The following is a 19,488-nucleotide window of genomic DNA, read 5'->3' on the forward strand; positions in this document are numbered from 1 at the left end:
GTGTCCAGTTTATGCAACAGTACAGGCAAGAGCAGTTTCTTGCCCAAATGGCTATCAAACTCCTTAAGGAGCCTCTTTGGTGCCCATCTTCCTCTTGAAGTAGATTGGTGCTGTCAGGAGCAGATGTGTCTCATTGTCATAAAAAGCCCTAAATTATTAAAACACTTAAATGCCATATTCTGCAGCCTTTGAAAGATATGAAGAATGCCTATCTAACTGAAATATATGTATGCTCATCTAGAAAATCTAACTAGCACGACTACAAGCTTTACTATTATCGATGATTATCCATTAGCAACCTATATTTCCTAATTATATATTACATTTTTAAATGAACTACACAATCACAATACCTTAATCAAGATCAGAAATACATATACACATAACAAAATTGATCTTATAATCCATACCAATGTAAATTATTTATACTTTTTAAGCCCTCTCAGGTTTTACATGGAGTTCATTAGCACGTTGGGTGCCACTCTGTTGTAATATGAGCGGCAGGGCTGCTTCCCACCGCCACCCGGCTAGCTTTACCCGAAATAATTACACGGAAACTGTATTCTTTTAATCACTGCCTGGCCCATTAGTTCCAGCCTCTTATTGGCTAGCTCTTACATATTGATCTAACCCATTTCTAATATTCTGTGTAGTACCACGAGCTGGCTTACCAGGAAAGATCTTAACCTGCGTCTGTCTGGAGTGGGAGAATCATGGCGACTCCTCGACTCGGCTTCTTTCTCCCAGCATTCTGTTCTGTTTACTCCACCCACCTAAGGGCTGGCCTATAAATGGGCCAAGGCAGTTTCTTTATTAAATGAAAGTAATTCCTCCATCAATGGAGGCTAGAGATTGGAGTCAGATGTCATCCCCTATTGCTCCCCCATTTTATTGTTTTGAGCCAGAGTCTCACTGAACCAGGTGCTCAGCATTTGGTTAAACTAAATGGCCAGCAAGCTCCAGAAGCCCGCCTGTCTCTGCCATCCCACCCTGCCCCTATTCCACCTCTCACTGCTGGGGTTACAGGCATATACCTCCACACCCAGCTTCTTAATGTGGGCTCCTCAGAATCTGACCTCAGGTTCTCATGGAGCAAGCTATTTATCCCCTAAGCTACCTCCCAAGTTAGCCCCATTCTGTTTTTAATTACAGACATAGAAGAAGCAACCCAAATATCATGGCATTTAGGAAGAGTATGTAGTGTTAAGTAGGTATTCTTACAAAATGAAAAGTGTCTCTCTATTGACTGCATCTTCCTTCGGCAGCTGGAAGTCTGGCTGCAGCCAGGCTCCTTCCATTACACCTGTGACATCAGGGTTAGCAACAGAGACAGTTTCCTTCTGCTGGGACATCTGTGGCTGGCCCAGGAGCAATGAGCCCAGGCTGCTTTCCTTACTTCCATTTTGTTTTCTTTGGAAACTGGTGCAGGAGAAGCAGCTGGACCAACACTGCCGTTCCGCCGCCACCTGCAATGCCCTCTACATCACCCTTTTCAGCAAAATGATGGCGTGGTGAGTGGGCGTCTCCCTTGGTTCTGCTGGGGTTCATCTTGTTCGTCTTGCTGCAGTCCACTTTCTCTGCAAAGTGAGGCTGCTCAAACTAGCTTCACTGGCCTCGGATGTCTCCCTGTTTCCTGACGTGACACACACACTCACTCCGGAGACTGTGACTTAGTGTTGAGGACGGAGTGATCAGGAGGGGTCTTCCCCTGTCTGTTCTGAAGTCTAGCCATAAAGAGCTATTTTCCATTCCAGGCAGTAAACCACTTTCCATGAGCACTGGATGGCTGGGCTTTGGTGTCTTCTTCCATCCATCCTCACTCTGCATAGTCCTCAGGCAGAGATGTAAGAGAACTATTTTTTAATATTTGTCATAATAGAAATCATCCTAGCCCAGCCTTGTTTACAGACACTGAATCTAGCATTCTTGTCTTTTAATTCCACATTCTCATTTTGAACACCAAATCTGAAATGAAATGAAAAGAAAATCGTATAAGATTGAGTTTCCTATGACATGCATGTTCTCCAGTCTTTCCGTTGTTACTTGTGGCAATACAGTGAGAACTGTAGAGAATGGAGAGCCTCTTCCATACAAATGCATGGTGTTTGTTACAAGAATCTATTTTCCCATTTATTAAACATCGATTCTTTCTTACACAATATGTTGGAATACAATTTCCTCTCCCTCTACTCTTCCCAGTTCCTCCCCACTTCCTCTCCCATCCAGATCACTCCCTTTCAGTCTCTCCTTAGAAAAGAACAGGTTTCTAGGTGATAGCAACAAAACAAAATATAATAAGATAAAGCAAAACCCATCGTCTTGAAGTTAGACAAGACAAGCCAACAGAATAATAAAAGAGCCCCAAGAGAAGGCACAAGCGTCAGAGACCCACACATTTAAACATTCCAGAGTCCCATAAAAGAACTAAACTGAAATCTATAGTATATGTGCATATGTGTGTGTATGTGCATGCGTGCGCGTGTGTGTATCACCTATTTGCTCAGTGTATTTATTTTGGGGCCTTATGCACACTAGACAAATGGCCTCCCTCTGAGATGGGGTCTCACCAAGTTGTGAGACTGATCTTAAACTTACTCTGTACCTTAAGCAAGTCTTAAGCCTGGGATGTTTCCCCATTGCTGGGGTTACACACTTGTACCACCAGCCCTGGCTTTTTAATTTCTTTCGTTTACCCTGGTGTTCTCAAGACCCTGGCTCCATACAATTTCAGCATGCATGGCTATCATTGCTATTGTTATCCCTTGTGTTCTGCAGGTAGGTGGCATGCGGGAGGATAAGAGCCAACCCTTCCTCATTTTTATGTTCCACAGTGAACATTAAATTAACTCTCAGCACATGTTCTTTGAAATGGATTAAATGGTATAATAAAATAAACCCAATGACTCTGGCAGTCCCAGAAAACTATCATTTCTCTGTATTTTTATTGAATTCCCATTATAGGTTATAGTGCAAAAATAGAGGTCATTGTGTTTATGTGCCCCAGATTCCTCACAGATATCAGCAGCCTGTATGAGATTCGGTCTGTTCTCAATTCCCACAGTGCCGGGAGAGCAGGCAACTTGGATAAAACCCTTCGTCAGTGCCTGCAGTGTCAAGATACAGTTTCCCTGTACAGGCTCGTGCTCCGCTCCATCCGGGAAACCATGACAAGTGATGTGGATAAAGAGCTGATGACGCAGGTGAGGATACAGTGCCCCCCCCCCCCGCCAGAGAGCAGCACCCGCTGGAGGGCAGCACCCGCCAGATTATCACTGAGATTTTGCTTTCATGGTTATTCATTGTCCCATTCCTGGTGTTTTATATGACAGGGTTGCTCTATACCTCTGGGTGTCCTGGGACCCAGGCTGGTCTCAAACTCACAGCCATCCTCCGGGGCCAGCCTTCCAAGGGCTGGGATTATAGGTTTGCACCACCATGCTTGACTTTTACTCCTTATTAAATTAGATTTCTTATTCATCTGTACTTGTTTTTCTTTTAGGATTCATTTTGATTTTTTTTTAAATTCTGTGTATGGCTGTATGTCTGTTGGGGTGCATATGTGAGTGGTGGTTCCCCAGGAGGCCAGGAGAGGGCTCTGGATGCCTTGGAACTAGAGTTACATGTGGTTGTGAGCCCCCTAGTGTGGATGCTGGGAACTGAATGCATGTCCTCTGAAAGAACAGCAAGTGTTTTTAACCACTGAGCCATCTCCCCACTCCTGGTTTTCTTTTCCTTATTGGTCTGAAGTTCTTAAATTTTCATACTGAATGCAAATTGTGTGTCTTTTTCCTTTGTGTCTTGTAACCTATGGTAGTGTTTATTTAAATTTTCATTTTGGTAAAATGAAATTTACCAACAGTTCTGATCTGATGTGTGTTTTAAAACTTCATTGTTTTAAATGGCCCCTGTGTAGTGTATGTTCATGTAGTTTCCATCAAAAACATTTTATAACTTGTGTGTATGACTTTAATTCATGTGGATTCATTTTAGCTTATGTGAGAGAAAAATATCTACTTTTTATTTATGCTTTCATTATGTGGCTATCAGACTGCTATTTTATGAAATGATGTATATTCTCTTCTGACTTGGAATGCTGCCTGGCAGATATCAAGTTCACGTGAAATTGTGGGTCTGTTTCTAGGCTTTTCTATTCAGTTTAGCTTTTTCTCCAATGATTATATTGTCTTAGAACCTTCAGACAAGCTTTCACACTTCATTGAGCAAGTTGTCTTTTTTTGTTATTTCTTGTGATTGTCTTGGCTAAGGGGTGTGTGTGTGTGCATGTGTGTGTGTGTGTTTGTGTCTCTGTGTGTGTATGTGTGTGCATGAGTGTGGGTCTCTGTGTGTGTCTGTGTGTGTTCGTGTGTATGCACATGTGTGTGTATCTGTGTGTGTACCTGTGTGTGTGTGTGTGATATCTGCGTGTACTTACAGGTGTATGTGTGGGAAAATGCACTTGCCAGTTTGTACACATGTGGAGGTCAGAAGTTGACATCAGAATGACTTCTTCAGTTACTTCTCTACTTTCTTTGAGACAAAGTTTGGATAAAAAGTTAATAAGTCTTAACAAGTTTTAGAAATTCTTGGCTGTGGTTTCTGAGGTGCCCTGTAGTCCCTGTGTACTCTGCTCTCTGTTTAGATTCTCTGCATCATTAACATTAGTCACAATGGTGTGAGTGAGTCGGAGCTAATGGAGCTGTATCCAGAGATGTCCTGGGCCTCCTTGACCTCCATTGTTCACAGTTTACACAAAATGTGTCTGCTGACTTACAGCTGTGGCTTGCTCAGGTTCCAGCATCTGCAGGTAAATATTATTTCAAACGTCTTTTTAATGCAAAGGGGTTTTTTTTTACTTATAAGTATCACTGTAGCATTCCATACTGTATTATACTATGTTATGTTAAACGTTTCCAATGTTAGCATCAGAAGCCAAAATTTGGCATTACACTTTAGTTTTATGCGTTGGCTTTAGATTGCATGTGAGCTTCTCTGACACTAAGCATTGTCTAGTGCCTTCAGGAGTCAGCTGTTGCTTCAAAGGTGGTACCAAGGGGCTTTAGTTCTAAAGATCTGCTGCAAAATATTGTCTCTGTCGTTTACAATGGTGTGTTGTACACTTACAATTTTACTAAAAGGAACCAGGCTCAGTGGCACATACCAGCCATTCTCCCAGTACCTGTGATGTAGATACAGAAGGATCAGGAGTTCAGGACTAGCCTCTGCTATGTAGTCTAGCCTGGGCTGTATGAGATCATGTCCCAAACCCCACAACATTTATTAAGAGGAACTAGGTATGGTGGCACAAGCTTATAATCCTGGGAGGCTGAGGAAGGAGCTTTGTAAATCTGAGGTCAGCTTGGACTACATAGCAAAATGTTGTAAGTCTCTAAATAAATAAATATATATATAAATAAAACAATTAAGAAAGTATCTTTCATGTTACATGTTACACATAGAATGTTCAAAAAAGAAAGGATCAAAATTCAAGTCATAAAATACATGAAGCAAAATCAGGGAGTTTCTTCCTAAGGATGCAAACATGAGGAAAATCAGCCTCCTTTTATAGCCCTTCCACCCAACTCAGATGCTTTTCTGGGCTAGCCCCAAGCTGGGCAGACTTTCCAGCTTCTCACAGGGCTGTGAAGAGACTGGAGAGGTCCTTGAAGGTGTCAGACTTGCTATGGGCCCACAGTTGTAACTCTTCAGAAACTGCTGACTAAGAGAATTCCTATCATATGTCTGCCATGACTGAGGGTGCTTCGTCACATCTGTCACTGTAAATGTTTGTCATTTCACAGCTTTGTTCCTTTGTCACTGTCTTAGTTAAGGTTTTATTACTGTGAAGAGACACCATGACCATGGCAACTCAACACACAGGCATGCGCGCGCGCACAAACCAAACAACAACAAAAACCTCTTCAATGTAGCCTCAGGCATACTTTTTAGACAAGGGCAGAAAGCAGCCACGCTCTTAACCAAAATATCCCAAGAATGTTCTCTAGGCCGCACATTACATTCTTCTCTGAGCCCGCTTGAGCCAGGTCCCCACAGTTCCAATCCCCCAGCACCACTGTGTTCCATGCTCCTTCTAGTATGGCCCAATAAACTCCATTGAGAGCATTCAACTTCTTTTCTAATCCACACTCCCAAGGTTTGTAGTCCTCCAAAAAAACATGGCCAGGCCTCTCACAGCAATGCCCCAGTTCCTGGTACCAACCTCTGTCTCAGTTAGGGTTTCTATTGCTGTTAAGAGACACCATGACCACAGCAACTCTTGTAAAGAAAAGCATTTAAATTAAATTGTGCTTTAAATTCTTAATTTTTATACTAAACCGAGTTTATGGTATTAGCATATCCTCAATTTAAAAATATTGTAGGGCTATTTCTACTATATAACTATAAAACTGAAAGAATTTTATATAAATTGCATTTTGCAAATCCACTGTCAGATGTACAGTGACTCGAAACAGAATCCGGTGTCCTTTTCCTTCTCTCTCCAGGCCTGGGAAACAGTGAGGCTGGAGTACATGGAAGACCCTACCCTCATCTCTTCATACAGGCAGAAGTTAATCAACTATTTCACCTCCCAGCTCAGGTACCAAAAATGTCCTCCCTGTCCTTCTGCAACACACTCTGCCTTTGAGTTCTTGTTTTTCTCTCTTAGCTTCTAAGTTAAAGTGTAAAATTCAGCCAGGTCAAGTGGCACAGGCCTTAATACCAGTTACTAGGGAAACTGAGGCAGGAGGAATGTAGGTTTAAAGTCTGTTTGGGCTACTGAGCGAGTTCAAGTCTAGCCTAAATTGAGTGAGACCTTCCTTCCTTCCCTATCTCAAATTTAAATAAAAAAAAGAAACAAATAAATAACTTTAAAGGCAAGAAAGTAGTCCAGTATCTACCTACTATCAAGAAAAAAATGCCATTTTATGGAAATTTTCTTATGACATTGTTACCTTTATTTTTATTCTGTTTAAATAACTAAAATATATATCATACATGTGCATGCTCTCTCCCATGCGCACACACACAAGTACATGTACCTCTGTGTATGTATATTAGGTCCTTTGAAGGTCTTTTGCCTTGGTTTAGGAAGAGACCTTTGGCCTGTGGAGTTTGAACGCTCTGGGGCTTTCACTTTCTCAACCCCTTCAATGTTTCAGTGTTTTATTTCTTCCTCATAGTGGTGTGGGGAAGAGTCCGCTCCAGAATATCAGGGGTTTATCTCACAGTGGGAATGGTAAACGTTTCTGATATTGGCCTAACCGAAGGTCTCACCTTGTGACCTCCTTTCTCCCGCAGTCAGGACAGAGTGACCTGGAGGAGCGCAGACGAGCTCCCGTGGCTTTTCCAGCAACAGGGAAGCAAGCAGAAGCTGCATGACTGCCTCCTCAATCTCTTCGTGTCTCAGGACCTTTACAAAAGGTCCACTGCTCCTTCCACATCCTCTCCCCAGAGGGCGGATTTCAACAGTTAGTGGTTCTGCTTAGCAATGCTGACAAAATGGAGTTGTTTTTGCATTTAAATCAGAATAGTTTCAGTAGCACCTGAAATACAGACAGTGGGTGGGGTTCGGGGGATTCCATGACATTTATAAATTGTCTGGAGATCTTGTTTGGTGTGTGTGTGGGGGGGAGGGAGTATGTTCTGCTTTACAAAAGTCAGCTGCAATGACCCCGGGGCAATTTTGTCTTATTCTTGCAATTAAGCAGATTTTAAACAATGGGGAGAAATTATCTCTACCGTGAGCTTCTTGGGGCTCCAGGCCTCTCACAAGTGCACTTCAAACCAGATTGGGGGCTCCTAGTGAAACCTGACCAGTGCTAATGTCAATACTGCTCTGCTTTGGCAGCATCTTCTGCTGCCCCTCTGGATACATTTGAATGTGTTAGTGGTGTGACCGTCCTTTTATTAGCCCCGCTTCGGACCTACTAAGCCTCAGGAAGGATTTTTTTGCTTTCTTATTTCTGCCTCACTCAGGAATTTAGAAATAGACATATAATTTGATTTGCTTCTAAGCAAACACTCAGAATTTCATTCTTGGATCTGTTGAGCTCCATGCCAGCTGTTTGTGATTCCTGTGAAGTCAGGTTTGCCTTTGCCTTGCCATCTCTCTCACCCTCCTCAGTTACCTGCAGATGAACACAGTCACACACATGCACACACACGTATACACATGCACATGCTCGCATACACACACACACCCATGCAGAGGCAATCACAAGGTAGATTTGCAATGGGAGTTGATCTGCTTCACCAGTTTCTGCTATTCTAACACGCACGCACACACATTCACACACGCACACACACACAATTGCACACACACCCACACCCATGTAGAGGCAATCACAAGGTAGATATGCAATGGGAGCTGATCTGCTGCACTAGTTTCTGCTATTCTGACACACATGCACACTCACGCACACACACACACATGCACAGGCAATCACAAGGTGGATATGCAATGGGAACTGATCGGCTTCACTAGTTTCTGCTATTCTAACACACACGCATGCACACACACACACACACACACCCATGTAGAGGCAATCACAAGGTGGATATGCAATAGGAGCTGATTGGCTTCGCTAGTGACGGCTGGCAGCTTGCAAAGGCCTTCCCGCCATGCTGTGCATGCACACAGCAGGCGAGGCTGACAATCCCTTTCTGTGCAGACAATGGTGAGGGGTGGGGGGAGGTCAGACAGTCTCCTCCATGCCACAGCTGGGAGCAGTGGGACAAATTGTCACTGTGCTATGATTGCCCCTGCACAAACGGTCATCAGCTCCCTAGAAAGGAATTCCGGAGTTTTTATTTGCTGTAGATTTTAAAGTACAGTTTCCGTCAAGTTAACATTGTCTGTTGGAACAGAGGACACTTTGCCGAGTTGCTGAGTTACTGGCAGTTTGTTGGCAAAGACAAAGGTGCCATGGCGGCCGAGTACTTTGAGTCCCTGAAGCAGTATGGGAACTGCGAAGGCGAGGAGAACATGCTGTGCCTAGCTGACTTGTATGAAACCCTTGGCCGGTTTCTAAAGGACCTCGGCCTTCTCAGTCAGGTAACCTCAGTGATTCAGAGGCAGGGTGACTCTCCCTGTTTCCTTGTTCATATGTCTCTTCTTCCCAGCCATTTTCTTTCTGGTGCTGAGATCTGTGGGGTTTGATTAGCCCTTTAATTGCCGCGTCGATCAGCCTCTGTCCTTTGTTCCCAGGCTGTGGTGCCCTTACAGAGGTCCCTAGAGATTCGGGAGACCGCATTAGATCCGGACCACCCGAGAGTAGCCCAGTCCCTCCATCAGCTGGCCAGTGTGTACGTCCAGTGGAAGAAGTTTGGGGATGCAGAGCAGCTGTATAAACAGGCCTTGGAGATCTCGGAAAATGCTTACGGCACCGACCATCCACATGCTGCCCGGGAGCTCGAGGCACTGGCAGCCTTGTACCATAAGCAAAATAAGTAAGTCTTCCGTGCCTCACACGCTGACGTCATGGAGGGGGCAGGTGTTTCTAATGCTCGGAAGCGGTAGGCTTTGCTTGGGGCCCTTTATCCTATGGATCGTGTTCAGGTGGCATTTCCTGGTCTTCCTGGGATACAGAAAAAAAATTAGAATCCCTGGGTCTTTGGTTTTTGGTTTTCGTTGAAGATGCATGAAGGATAGAGCATGAGTGAGGAAGTAATGTCGTTTGAGGTTTGAACTCTGACTCTTCCACCAGCCATCACTGTAAAGTTGAGCACATTACCACTTCAGGGACCATGAGCCATTGCCTAGTGGCCACGTCCAGTTTGGCAAGAAGGTTTTATGGACTCCCAGACACATTTTTTATTTACATTTTATCTGTGGTTGCCTCTGTGCAAAGGTTTCCTTAATTTTGACAGAGGCCATGTGTTCACAAAGCCTAAACTATCAAGCACACGCTCTTTATAGGAAATGTTGGCTGGAGAAAGCATAATAAAAAGGCTGTCAAAGCGAGGGTACATGTCAGCAATAGAGCACCTGCCTAGCTTGTGTATGTCCCCAGGTGTGATCCCTGATGGCCATTTGAGTAAGACAATCGCCTTTTTAAAGACTTTTCTACCTATGGGGCACCCGTTGAGTGGCCTCTCTTCCTCTCTCAGAAATCCTTCCTCTTCCCCCACCATTGGAGGGTTTTCCTGGAAATTTTTCTTTTGAACTTCTGTAAGTACGGTTTTACACTAACTTTGTCTGGAGTTTTGCATCTATAGCTAACCCAAAATTAGCCTGTCCAGGTAAAAGGTGCTTACTGCAAACCAAACTTTGGGGGATTTTCAGTCCTAGTGGGCTTTGGGGGGATCCCGGACAAGCCCCCAAATGTTATGCCCAAATCTGCGCAATCCCACAAACCAGCAAGGAAACCAAGTCCCATATGTAAGAGCAAAGAGCCTTTATTTTAATCAAGTTTGCAAACTTGGTCTCTCTGCATTGGAATAACTGGAGAGCCCCAAGCTCAATTAGAATTGGGTTTTTATAGTAGGAAAGGTGGGCGGGGTGAGGTTCAGGACCCCTGATTGGATGACATTTGTCTAGGGGTGTCCTGGCAGGTGATCCTACCTACAGCGGTTGGAATGTCAGGCATTTCCTTTGAATGGTCTGCTCTTGAGTGGGGGTCGGGTTATCTCAGCTTGTGGTTCTTTCCTGCTCCCAGGTATTGCTTCAGGGTAAACTACTGAGACACAGGCCTCTTATTAAATTTATCCAGGGCCAGAGTTCTAATCTGGAAGGTGATAATGGTTGGAGGTAAAGAACTTCCTTTGGATGACCTGCCTATGCTTAGCTTACCATGGCTGGCCCCCACAATTTAGACTTCTAGAGATTCAGACTGCATTAAATAAGTCTAAAACATTTAAATGTGAGCCTTATAGAGGACAGTGTGGGTTTCCTCATAGATTTTGAACTGCACAAGCTGCCACTAGACTTCTGTTGTTTTAACAATTGAAACCACCCCAGGCTGTGCCAGAGTGTTTTCCGTCTCCCTGAATCATGACTATGCTCTTGGAATATGCTCTTTTCCCTGACTCACATTTCCCCTCCCCCTCTCCCCCTTCCTCCTCGCTCTCATTTTTTTAAAGATATGAACAAGCTGAACATTTTAGGAAAAAATCCGTTATAATCCGTCAGCAAGCCACAAGGAGAAGAGGCAGCCTGGTAAAGAGACTGCGTCCTTGTCCTTTGAACCCGAGGGGAGGATGAGACGGGAACTCAGGAGTGCATACACCTCGCGCTGGAGAGCTTCAGGTTTTCAGACTTCGAGCGAGGCACTGACTGGCCTTTTCCCCTTATTTCTAAGCACAGATTGAGAGTGGTGCTGGTGAACGGCCCAAGCCGAGCCGTTAGCAAGCTCAGCTGAAGGTAGACTCTGGGAGGTGCCGTTCAAACTACTCTGACTCTTTTCTACAAAGAGTTGGGGAACGCAATAGAAGTTCAGCATCTTCTGTGAAATCCAAATGAGAAAAACTGTTTCCCATGAGCAAACATAATATTTTAAATGTTTCTAAGTTGCTGATAGAAACCTAAATATAGCATGTTTGGCTTAAAGTTCTCTGTTCCTGGGCCTGAGGAGATAGTGAGCAAAATGCTTGCCGCACCAACGTGACGACCTATGCTGGATCCCCCACCCTCACATTAATAAAATCAAAGGCAGGCCTGCTGGCATTCCTGTAATCCCAGCACTGAGAAGGTAGACACCAGAGGATCACTGTCACTTTCCTAGCCTAGTTGGTGATCCCAGTGAGTGACACCATTTCTAAAAATAAGGTGGGCAGAAACTGGGAGTCAACACCGAGGACCTGCCGTAGCTGGCAGCTGGCTTCCGCCTGCACGCTGTGCGCATGCACGGTTATTGCAAACTGAAAGGACCTGATGTTTGTATCTGTAGCACCAGAATTGGTAAAGATCAGTGAGCTGTTTCTAATCTTTTCTGAAGTGCTTTGACATATACCATACTAAAATACCTCATAAAGTTTAATGAATTTGTGAACAAGATTCCGTGTAGAAATACACGTACTCTTCATAAATGCTACATTCAATGTGCTACTTAAAATAACTGTCATCAAGACGAAAGAGAAAGTTCTGTTAGGACACCAGTAGATGCTTCCAGAATGGAGGTTGGTGCTCAGTGTTTACGCTTTTGTGTTGCAGTACGGGTTTGCCCTGCTCCGCAGACGGGCTTTGCAGTTAGAAGAGCTCACGCTAGGCCAGGAGAAGCCTGAGAATGCCCGCACCCTCAACGAACTGGGTGTCCTTTACTACCTTCAAAACAACCTCGAGTGAGTACCAGGGCATTCAGAACGAGATTAAGTACTCACTGTGGCTCTTTGGTAGGAAGCTGTTTTACATGTCAATCAAGTCCAAAGTTAGGGGAAACAAAGATTTAGACAAGAGCTCTGCCAGGTTCCTGTTTGATGGTTTTTCCTTTCCATGGAGTCTCTGAGCCTCAGGGTTATTCTGCAGCTCCCCTGGTGTGGCCTTTGTGCTTGTGAAAAGTGGGTGCTCATATATGAGACCTCAGAGGCAACTCCAGAACTGTGAGGAGCTGGTAGAAACGGTGCCCGGCTGCTGCCTCACCCTTTAGTTCACGTGAACAGAAGAGCCTCCACACACTTCCACCTCCAGTGTCTGAAAGCCACGTGTGTATAGGTCTCTTCAGCTGTTAGAAACAGCCAGCAAATTTGAAACTTCAGAAAAGTGCAACTCTCAGCTGATGCCACACTAGTTCAGAATTATTTATGATAAAGGGGTATTTATTTAGGAGAGACTCACAGATCATAGTACTAGACTATAGTCCTCTGTACAATGGGGAACAGGAACAGAGTCTAGGAGCCAGAAGGGAGAGCTGGAAGCCAGAGAGTGGGTACAGGCTTTACAGCTGCATTTATAGTGTAAGAGACCACGCCCAAGTGGGCTGGTATCTTTAAGGCTATTGGCTGAAGGAGCTCCCACAGCATTCATCCACTTCACTAAGTTCTGTTTACTAATAGGTTTTGTTTTGTTGGTACTAACTCCTAAGGAAAAGTAAGGGATGCCAACGTCTTTCATTGGCACAGGTCTGATCACTATAAAGGTCTTAGGTTCCCAAAAATAGCTGTGGGATTTTCTGGGAGAAGTGGATGGTGAACTGATGCCTCATGGGAAGCAGAGGCTGGGGAAGGTGGAGGGCTGGGTTTGGCCTGACTCCTTCACTTTGGTGTGTCTAGGGAGAAACAGGTTTCTGTTCTCCACATCACTAGGGCTTAGGAAGCTTAGAGAAGAAATTGTCTAAGGCATTTGGGGGTTTGTTCCAGAACGGCAGAGCAGTTTCTGAAGCGTTCCTTGGAGATGAGGGAGCGGCTTCTGGGGCCAGATCACCCAGACTGTGCCCAGTCCCTGAATAACTTGGCGGCTCTTTACAATGAAAAGAAGCAGTATGATAAAGCCGAGGAGCTCTACGAGCGAGCCCTGGACATCCGCAGACGAGCCTTGGCGCCCGACCACCCTTCCCTGGCCTACACAGTGAAGCATCTCGCTATCTTGTATAAGAAAACAGTAAGTCCGCCCCACCATGCCTGCATGCTTTATAATGTGCCAGAGAAGCCATGACTGCTCCAGCTAGTTAGTTTATCCCGACGGGAGGTTATTTCAGGTGAGCTTTTTAAAACAATGTTGTTTAATTACTAGCAGATGAGAATGTGAAGGTTTCTATTGTTTCAGATTTAATTCAATTAAGATACTGATTTAGTTTTCAGAAAATACATTCCAACTAAAAATCCACCAACATTGTAAATGAGCTCCTTTCAAATACAAACTGTTTCATCAACATTATGAATGTGATCTCTTTTTATATTACAGCTCAGGAATTTTCAAACCCCCTTACTGTACTTGCTATTAACAAAAACACACCAAATGGCCAGCGGCCAAGGCTGCATATTATTAATTAATTTATTTATTTTTACAAAATTGTTGTTTTATTTTACTCTTCTCTGAGTTTACCTACAATTAAATATCAGCTCTTTGCCTTGGGGGTAAAGTTTGGGTTCTTGTATCTGTGCAAAACAAAAGTTGGCCACAGTCTGCTCTGAGTGGTGCAGTGGCAGAGCAGTCGGCTCTCCTGAGAATTGGGTGGCTCCCTTGCTGGTGGCCCCGGCACCGAAGCTCATGTGGTGAGTTCATGTGCTGTCTCTCAGGCCAGCTTCTGTGGCTAAGAAATCACCAGGAAACCCCAGGGGGACTTGGCAGTTAGGAAATGGTTTTATTTTGATGCCTCCATGAGTTAAGTATAGCAACAGATCTACGCTGTTGGGCTTTTCTCCCACCGCAAACACTAAAGAGTAAATAGAGCGTTTTCCAAGTTATCAGACAATAGCTGAGTTCCCAACAGCTCCATTTGGTCTATTGGGTTTTCAGCTGTAGAAAGTGCTTCTGCATCTTTGTTTGATGCATTTATTTCTGGGGAGAGCTCTAGTCAGACAGTATCTATTATAGCTTTCATATTGTTGTTAGATTACGTTCTTGTTTTTTAGGGAAGAGTTGACAAAGCTGTACCTTTGTATGAATTGGCTGTTGAAATTCGGCAGAAATCCTTTGGCCCAAAGCACCCCAGCGTTGCTACTGCCTTGGTGAACTTGGCAGTCCTTCACAGCCAAATGGTAAGCATCTACATTTTCAGCTGTTTACAAATGAATGATCTGAAGGTTAAAAAAAAATATGGATAAATGTGAGTTAATGGCACAGTAAAGAAAATAATGCTTTTTACCATTTAATGCTTCTCTTTTAAATACCTCAAACATTATTGAAGTTAGACTTGTAAGCTGGTCTCAGCTAAACACCAGCTGACTGCTGGGTTCAGGTTTGCTTTTCACCTTCTGGGGACGGAACCCTGTTACCCACAGGACAGTCTCTGAGCATCTGCCCAAGGACCTGCTGGGTTACAAGCAGGCTTGTGCTTACATTATGGATTCGGGTCAGTTGGTACTAGGACAAGTCTAAAACTTAAAGGAGTTTTTACTTTCTGGTGTACCGATTCTCCAGTTAAAACTGGTCATAAAATGTTTCCTTGCATCTCATAGGAGGATATTAAGATTTTTAAATGCTGACCAAAGTAGGCCAGCTCAGTATAGAATACATTAATAGTAATTTCATAACAGTATGTTTAAGCGAGCACTATTTTTTTAATAAGAAAAAACACAGTGAAGCCCTGCCACTTTATGAAAGAGCACTGAAGATTTATGAAGATAGCTTGGGGCGGATGCATCCTCGGGTTGGAGAAACATTAAAAAATTTAGCTGTGCTCAGGTAAGAACTTTCCTGGCTTCTCATTTATCCCACTTCTTGAATCGTTTTGACTTGTCACAGAACAGTATGAAATATTTATTGCTGAGAAGTCTTTCTTGGAGAGAGAAGTAGTTGTTTAGGTCTCATGTAGCTTTAGATACTCAAGTGATACTCAGAACCAGGGTGAGGTGGGCTTACTTTTCGTGTATTGTGGCCACTAGTGAAGATGGCTTATCTGGCTACTGCCTCTGCCTGATAGGGCCACTTACGTCAGAGCTGATGAGGTAAGTGTGCTGAGTTTTGCTCACTCCTGTGTGTTCATCTCGGGATACAGATGATAACAACACTTGTTACCATTACACCATTACAAGATGATTTTTTTTTATTTTTTTATTGAAAAAAAATTTTCCACCTCCCATTTCCCTCCCCCTTCTCCCGCCCCTCTCCCCCTCCCCCCCCTTCTCCTCCCTCTCCAGCCCCAAGAGCAGTCAGGGTTCCCTGCCCTGTGGAAAGTCCAAGGTCCTCCCCACTCCATCCAGGTCTAGGAAGGTGAACATCCAAACTGTCTAGGCTCCCACAAAGCCAGAACATGAAGTAGGATCAAAACCCCATGCCATTGTCCTTGGCCTCTCATCAGCTCTCATTGTCCGCCATGTTCAGAGAGTCCGGTTTTATCCCATGCTTTTTCAGTCACAGTCCAGCTGGCCTTGGTGAGCTCCCAATAGATCAGACCCACTGTCTCAGTGGGTAGGTGCACCCCTCGTGGTCCTGCCTTCCTTGCTCATGTTCTCCCTCCTTCTGCTCCTCGTTAGGACCTTGGGAGCTCAGTCCGGTGCTCCAGTGTGGGCCTCTGTCTCTATCTCCATCCATCGCTAGATGAAGGTTCTATGGTGATATGCAAGATATTCATCAGTATGGCTATAGGATAGGGTCATTTCAGGTTCCCTATCCTCAGCTGCCCAAGGAAATAACTGGGGACATTGCCCTGGCACCTGGTAGCCACTCCAGGTTCAAGTCTCTTGCCAACCCTTAGGTGGCTCCCTTAACTAAGATATGTGCTTCCCTGCTCACCTATCCAACCTTCCTTTATCTCCAATCATCCCGTTTCCCCAAGTTCCCCCCATCCTCTCCTTCACACTTTTCTCTCCCCATCTCCCCTTACCCCCATCTCACCCCACCCCCAAGATTCCAAGTTTTTGCCCGGCAATCTTGTCTACTTCCCATAGCCAGAAGGATAACTATATGTTTTTCCTTGGGCTCACCCTCTTGTTTAGCTTCTTTAGGATCACAAATTATAGACTCAGTGGTCCCTATCCACGGCTAGAAACCAATTATGAGTGAGTACATCCCATGATCTTCTTTTTGGGTCTGGGTTACCTCACTCAGGATAGTATTTTCTATTTCCATCCATTTGCATGCAAAATTCGAGAAGTCATTGTTTTTTACCGCAGAGTAGTACTCTAATGTATATATATTCCACACTTTCTTCATCCATTCTACAAGATGATTTTAATGGTGCACATACAAGAGACAGAATTCCCCAGTGTACATAGGTGAGTTTGGGAACTCTGGCTAACTGGTCTACCTGAGTGAACACACATATACACACATACACGAGGAGAAAGAAAGTGCAATGGGAATGGGAAATTATTTGCAATGCAGTTTTCTGTGCCTAGGATGGCTATTTAGGAAGGAGAGCTGCTTCCTGTAATAAGCCTATTCCTTGTGTCTTTTTCCTGGAAAGCTATGAAGAAGGGAATTTTGAAAAGGCTGCTGAACTGTACAAAAGGGCAATGGAGATAAAAGAAGCAGAGGCATCACTTTTGGGTGGAAAAGCTCCTTCACGGCAGTCGTCAAGTGGGGACACATTTATCTTTAAAGCAACTCATTCACCTAATATTTTCCTTCCCCAAGGACAAAGGTAACAGTGCCAGCTTTTTGCAAGAATACCTCAGGATAAAACAGACATCTGGAACATTTGAATTCAAAACAGTATTTTTAAAGAAAATCATTTTTCCTACTTAGTGTTATTTAACTGGTATTTGTATGAAGTTGTATTGGATTACAATGAATTATTGTGTCCGGTTTAAATTGATTAAAGAATCCATTTCCCATGGGATGAGATCCAGGTGTAGAAATCATCACTCTAATGGCTTGAGGAGTGGGTTGTCTCTGAACAAGAGCTGGCAGGAGCCCGGGGTTTAGGAATTCCATGATTCCTTGGCTCATTGGAGAGCAGCCTTAGCCCTGCCTGCCAGTCACTGGTGGAGTCCCCAGCAGGGCTCTGACCCTGTCCTCTACCTCAAACAATGCCCAAGGGCGAAAGGGATATTTATGAAAGATCTGAACAGTCTTCAGAGAAATCAACTAGGTGGGAATTCTTTCTTTCTCTGGGTTTGTATGTGAGAATATGCACACACATGTACCTGTACATGTGGAGATCAGAGGTCAGCCTTGTTTTTTTGCTTTTTGTGTGTGTTTGTTTTTGTTTTGTTTTTGAGACAGTGTCTCAGTGACCTGGTGCTCACTCACTTAGCTAGGCAGACTGGCCTTCCTGCATCCTGGTAACCTAATCACCTGTCTCCATCCCTATGTCCAGCTTTCTAAAGGGGGTTCTGGTATTGAACTTAGGTCCTTATGCTCCCATGGCAAACGCTTCACCGAGTATCTCCCCAGCCTCTTACTGGGTGTGTGAATCTGTGCAGCTCAGGTTGATCATCCCTCCTTGGCCTCCTGGGTGCTGGGATCACAAGTGCAGGCCTGGCTTTGCTTTCCAGTCTTCCTTTCTGCTAAGCTGCTTTAGTCAGCCCTTGCTTTCTGCGCTGTCTCTAGGGAAGCTTAGCACTGTGCCGCATGGCAGTGTCTGAGGGCAATTACAGGCTCTGTACCATTCTGATCTCACTGTGGCACAGGCCAGGCCCAACTCCCACCTGCTCACAGGCCTCAGAGTTCTCAAGGACAGACAGGGCCAGCATAGAGTGAGTTCAAGGCCAGCCTGGGCAACTTAGTGAGACCTTGTCACAAAATAAAAATGTAGAGCTGGGGACATAGTGGTGGCATGCATCAGACCCTGAGTGTAGTCCTCAACACACAAAAAAGAAGTCATGACAGTTCTCTTTCCTTCTTAAGTGATCTAAATCAGTATTGCTTTACCTCAGTCAATTAGCTGTCACTTTTATACTGAAAATTAAATATTTTTATAGATTTTTATAAATATTGCCACATTAGTTTTTATTTGTATATTTATAGTAAAATTTTCATCAATTTAAAATTTTGTAAGATCTCAATATGTATTATGAAGATGATGCAGAAATTGTATTCCATTGTTTTAAAATAAAAGTACAATTGCTAATTCCTCTTTTTTGCACTCTGTACTAAAGGGCTACACTTTGCACATTCATTTAAGAATAAACATTGACCATGTTTTAGCAGACCTGAATACTGGCCAAGTTTACTCAGTACTTTGACCAAGTTGAAGAACTGTAGTGAGCGCAGGCTGGGCCAGCGCCATTGCCATCCAGAACTGACAGACTGCAAGGCCTCGCCCTGAGCCACTCAGAGGCAGCCTGAGAGCTAGGTGGCCAGGTGACTCCTGAGCCTGTGAGCTTGAGAAGCACCGCTAAAATCTAGACACCATTATGGCGACTTAAACTAGACAGGGATGCACAGAAGAGGCTCAAGGTTCAGGAGGAAAAAGCTAAAATATAACTATGACTTATCTTTTGGGGTTTGCCCCTGTGAAAGGTGAAAATAATTGAATTCACAAACAGATATTGATCTTACAACTAATTTATCAGAGCTTAAAATCTGATTATTTCATGATTAATTTAATACACTAAAAGTATCGTATTTACCACCTTCAAACAACTTCAGTAATTTGTGATCAGTACTCTAAAAGAATCTTCAAAAAAGCATAATATTCTTTGATCTTCCAAAGTTTAGATCTGATAACTCTGAAGTGTTGGGGCTGGAGAGATGGCCTAGCGGGTAAGAGCACTGACTACTCTTCCAAAGGCCTGGGGTTCAATTCCCAGCATCCACATGGCAACTCACAGCTGTCTGTAACTCCAATTTCAGGGGATCTGACACCTTCACACCAATGCAAATAAAAAATTAAAGGAATTTTTAAAAAACTTAAAGTGTTGAATTTATGGCACACATTATAACTGAGGTGGTCACCCATATATATATTTCAAATTAAGTATTAATAAAAATTATTTTATCTATTATTT

The 19,488-nt window shown here is 43.9% G+C and overlaps 1 protein-coding gene across 3 annotated transcripts in view; it reads left to right on the plus strand.

The window, feature by feature from the left end:
* Nphp3 (nephrocystin 3) overlaps window positions 1-18,526 on the plus strand; it is a 41,748-nt gene extending 23,222 nt beyond the window's left edge. Inside the window, exons 15-27 of one of the 3 annotated variants that reach the window (XM_057768436.1) lie at window positions 1,429-1,511; window positions 3,062-3,200; window positions 4,640-4,804; window positions 6,501-6,595; window positions 7,297-7,419; window positions 8,866-9,052; window positions 9,206-9,447; window positions 11,080-11,155; window positions 12,149-12,276; window positions 13,291-13,531; window positions 14,506-14,631; window positions 15,162-15,277; window positions 17,001-18,526. In XM_057768436.1, the coding sequence (XP_057624419.1) occupies window positions 1,429-1,511; window positions 3,062-3,200; window positions 4,640-4,804; window positions 6,501-6,595; window positions 7,297-7,419; window positions 8,866-9,052; window positions 9,206-9,447; window positions 11,080-11,155; window positions 12,149-12,276; window positions 13,291-13,531; window positions 14,506-14,631; window positions 15,162-15,277; window positions 17,001-17,181 (1,902 nt within the window). In that variant the 3' untranslated portion in view covers window positions 17,182-18,526. Of the gene's footprint in view, window positions 1-1,428; window positions 1,512-3,061; window positions 3,201-4,639; window positions 4,805-6,500; window positions 6,596-7,296; window positions 7,420-8,865; window positions 9,053-9,205; window positions 9,448-11,079; window positions 11,246-12,148; window positions 12,277-13,290; window positions 13,532-14,505; window positions 14,632-15,161; window positions 15,278-17,000 lie in introns of those variants that run through there. The other 2 variants (XM_057768437.1, XM_057768438.1) reach the window with 2 other exon arrangements.
* Window positions 18,527-19,488: the final 962 nt, after the last annotated feature.

Source organism: Chionomys nivalis, chromosome 4, assembly GCF_950005125.1.
Source record: "Chionomys nivalis chromosome 4, mChiNiv1.1, whole genome shotgun sequence".
Taxonomy (NCBI): Eukaryota; Metazoa; Chordata; class Mammalia; order Rodentia; family Cricetidae; genus Chionomys; species Chionomys nivalis.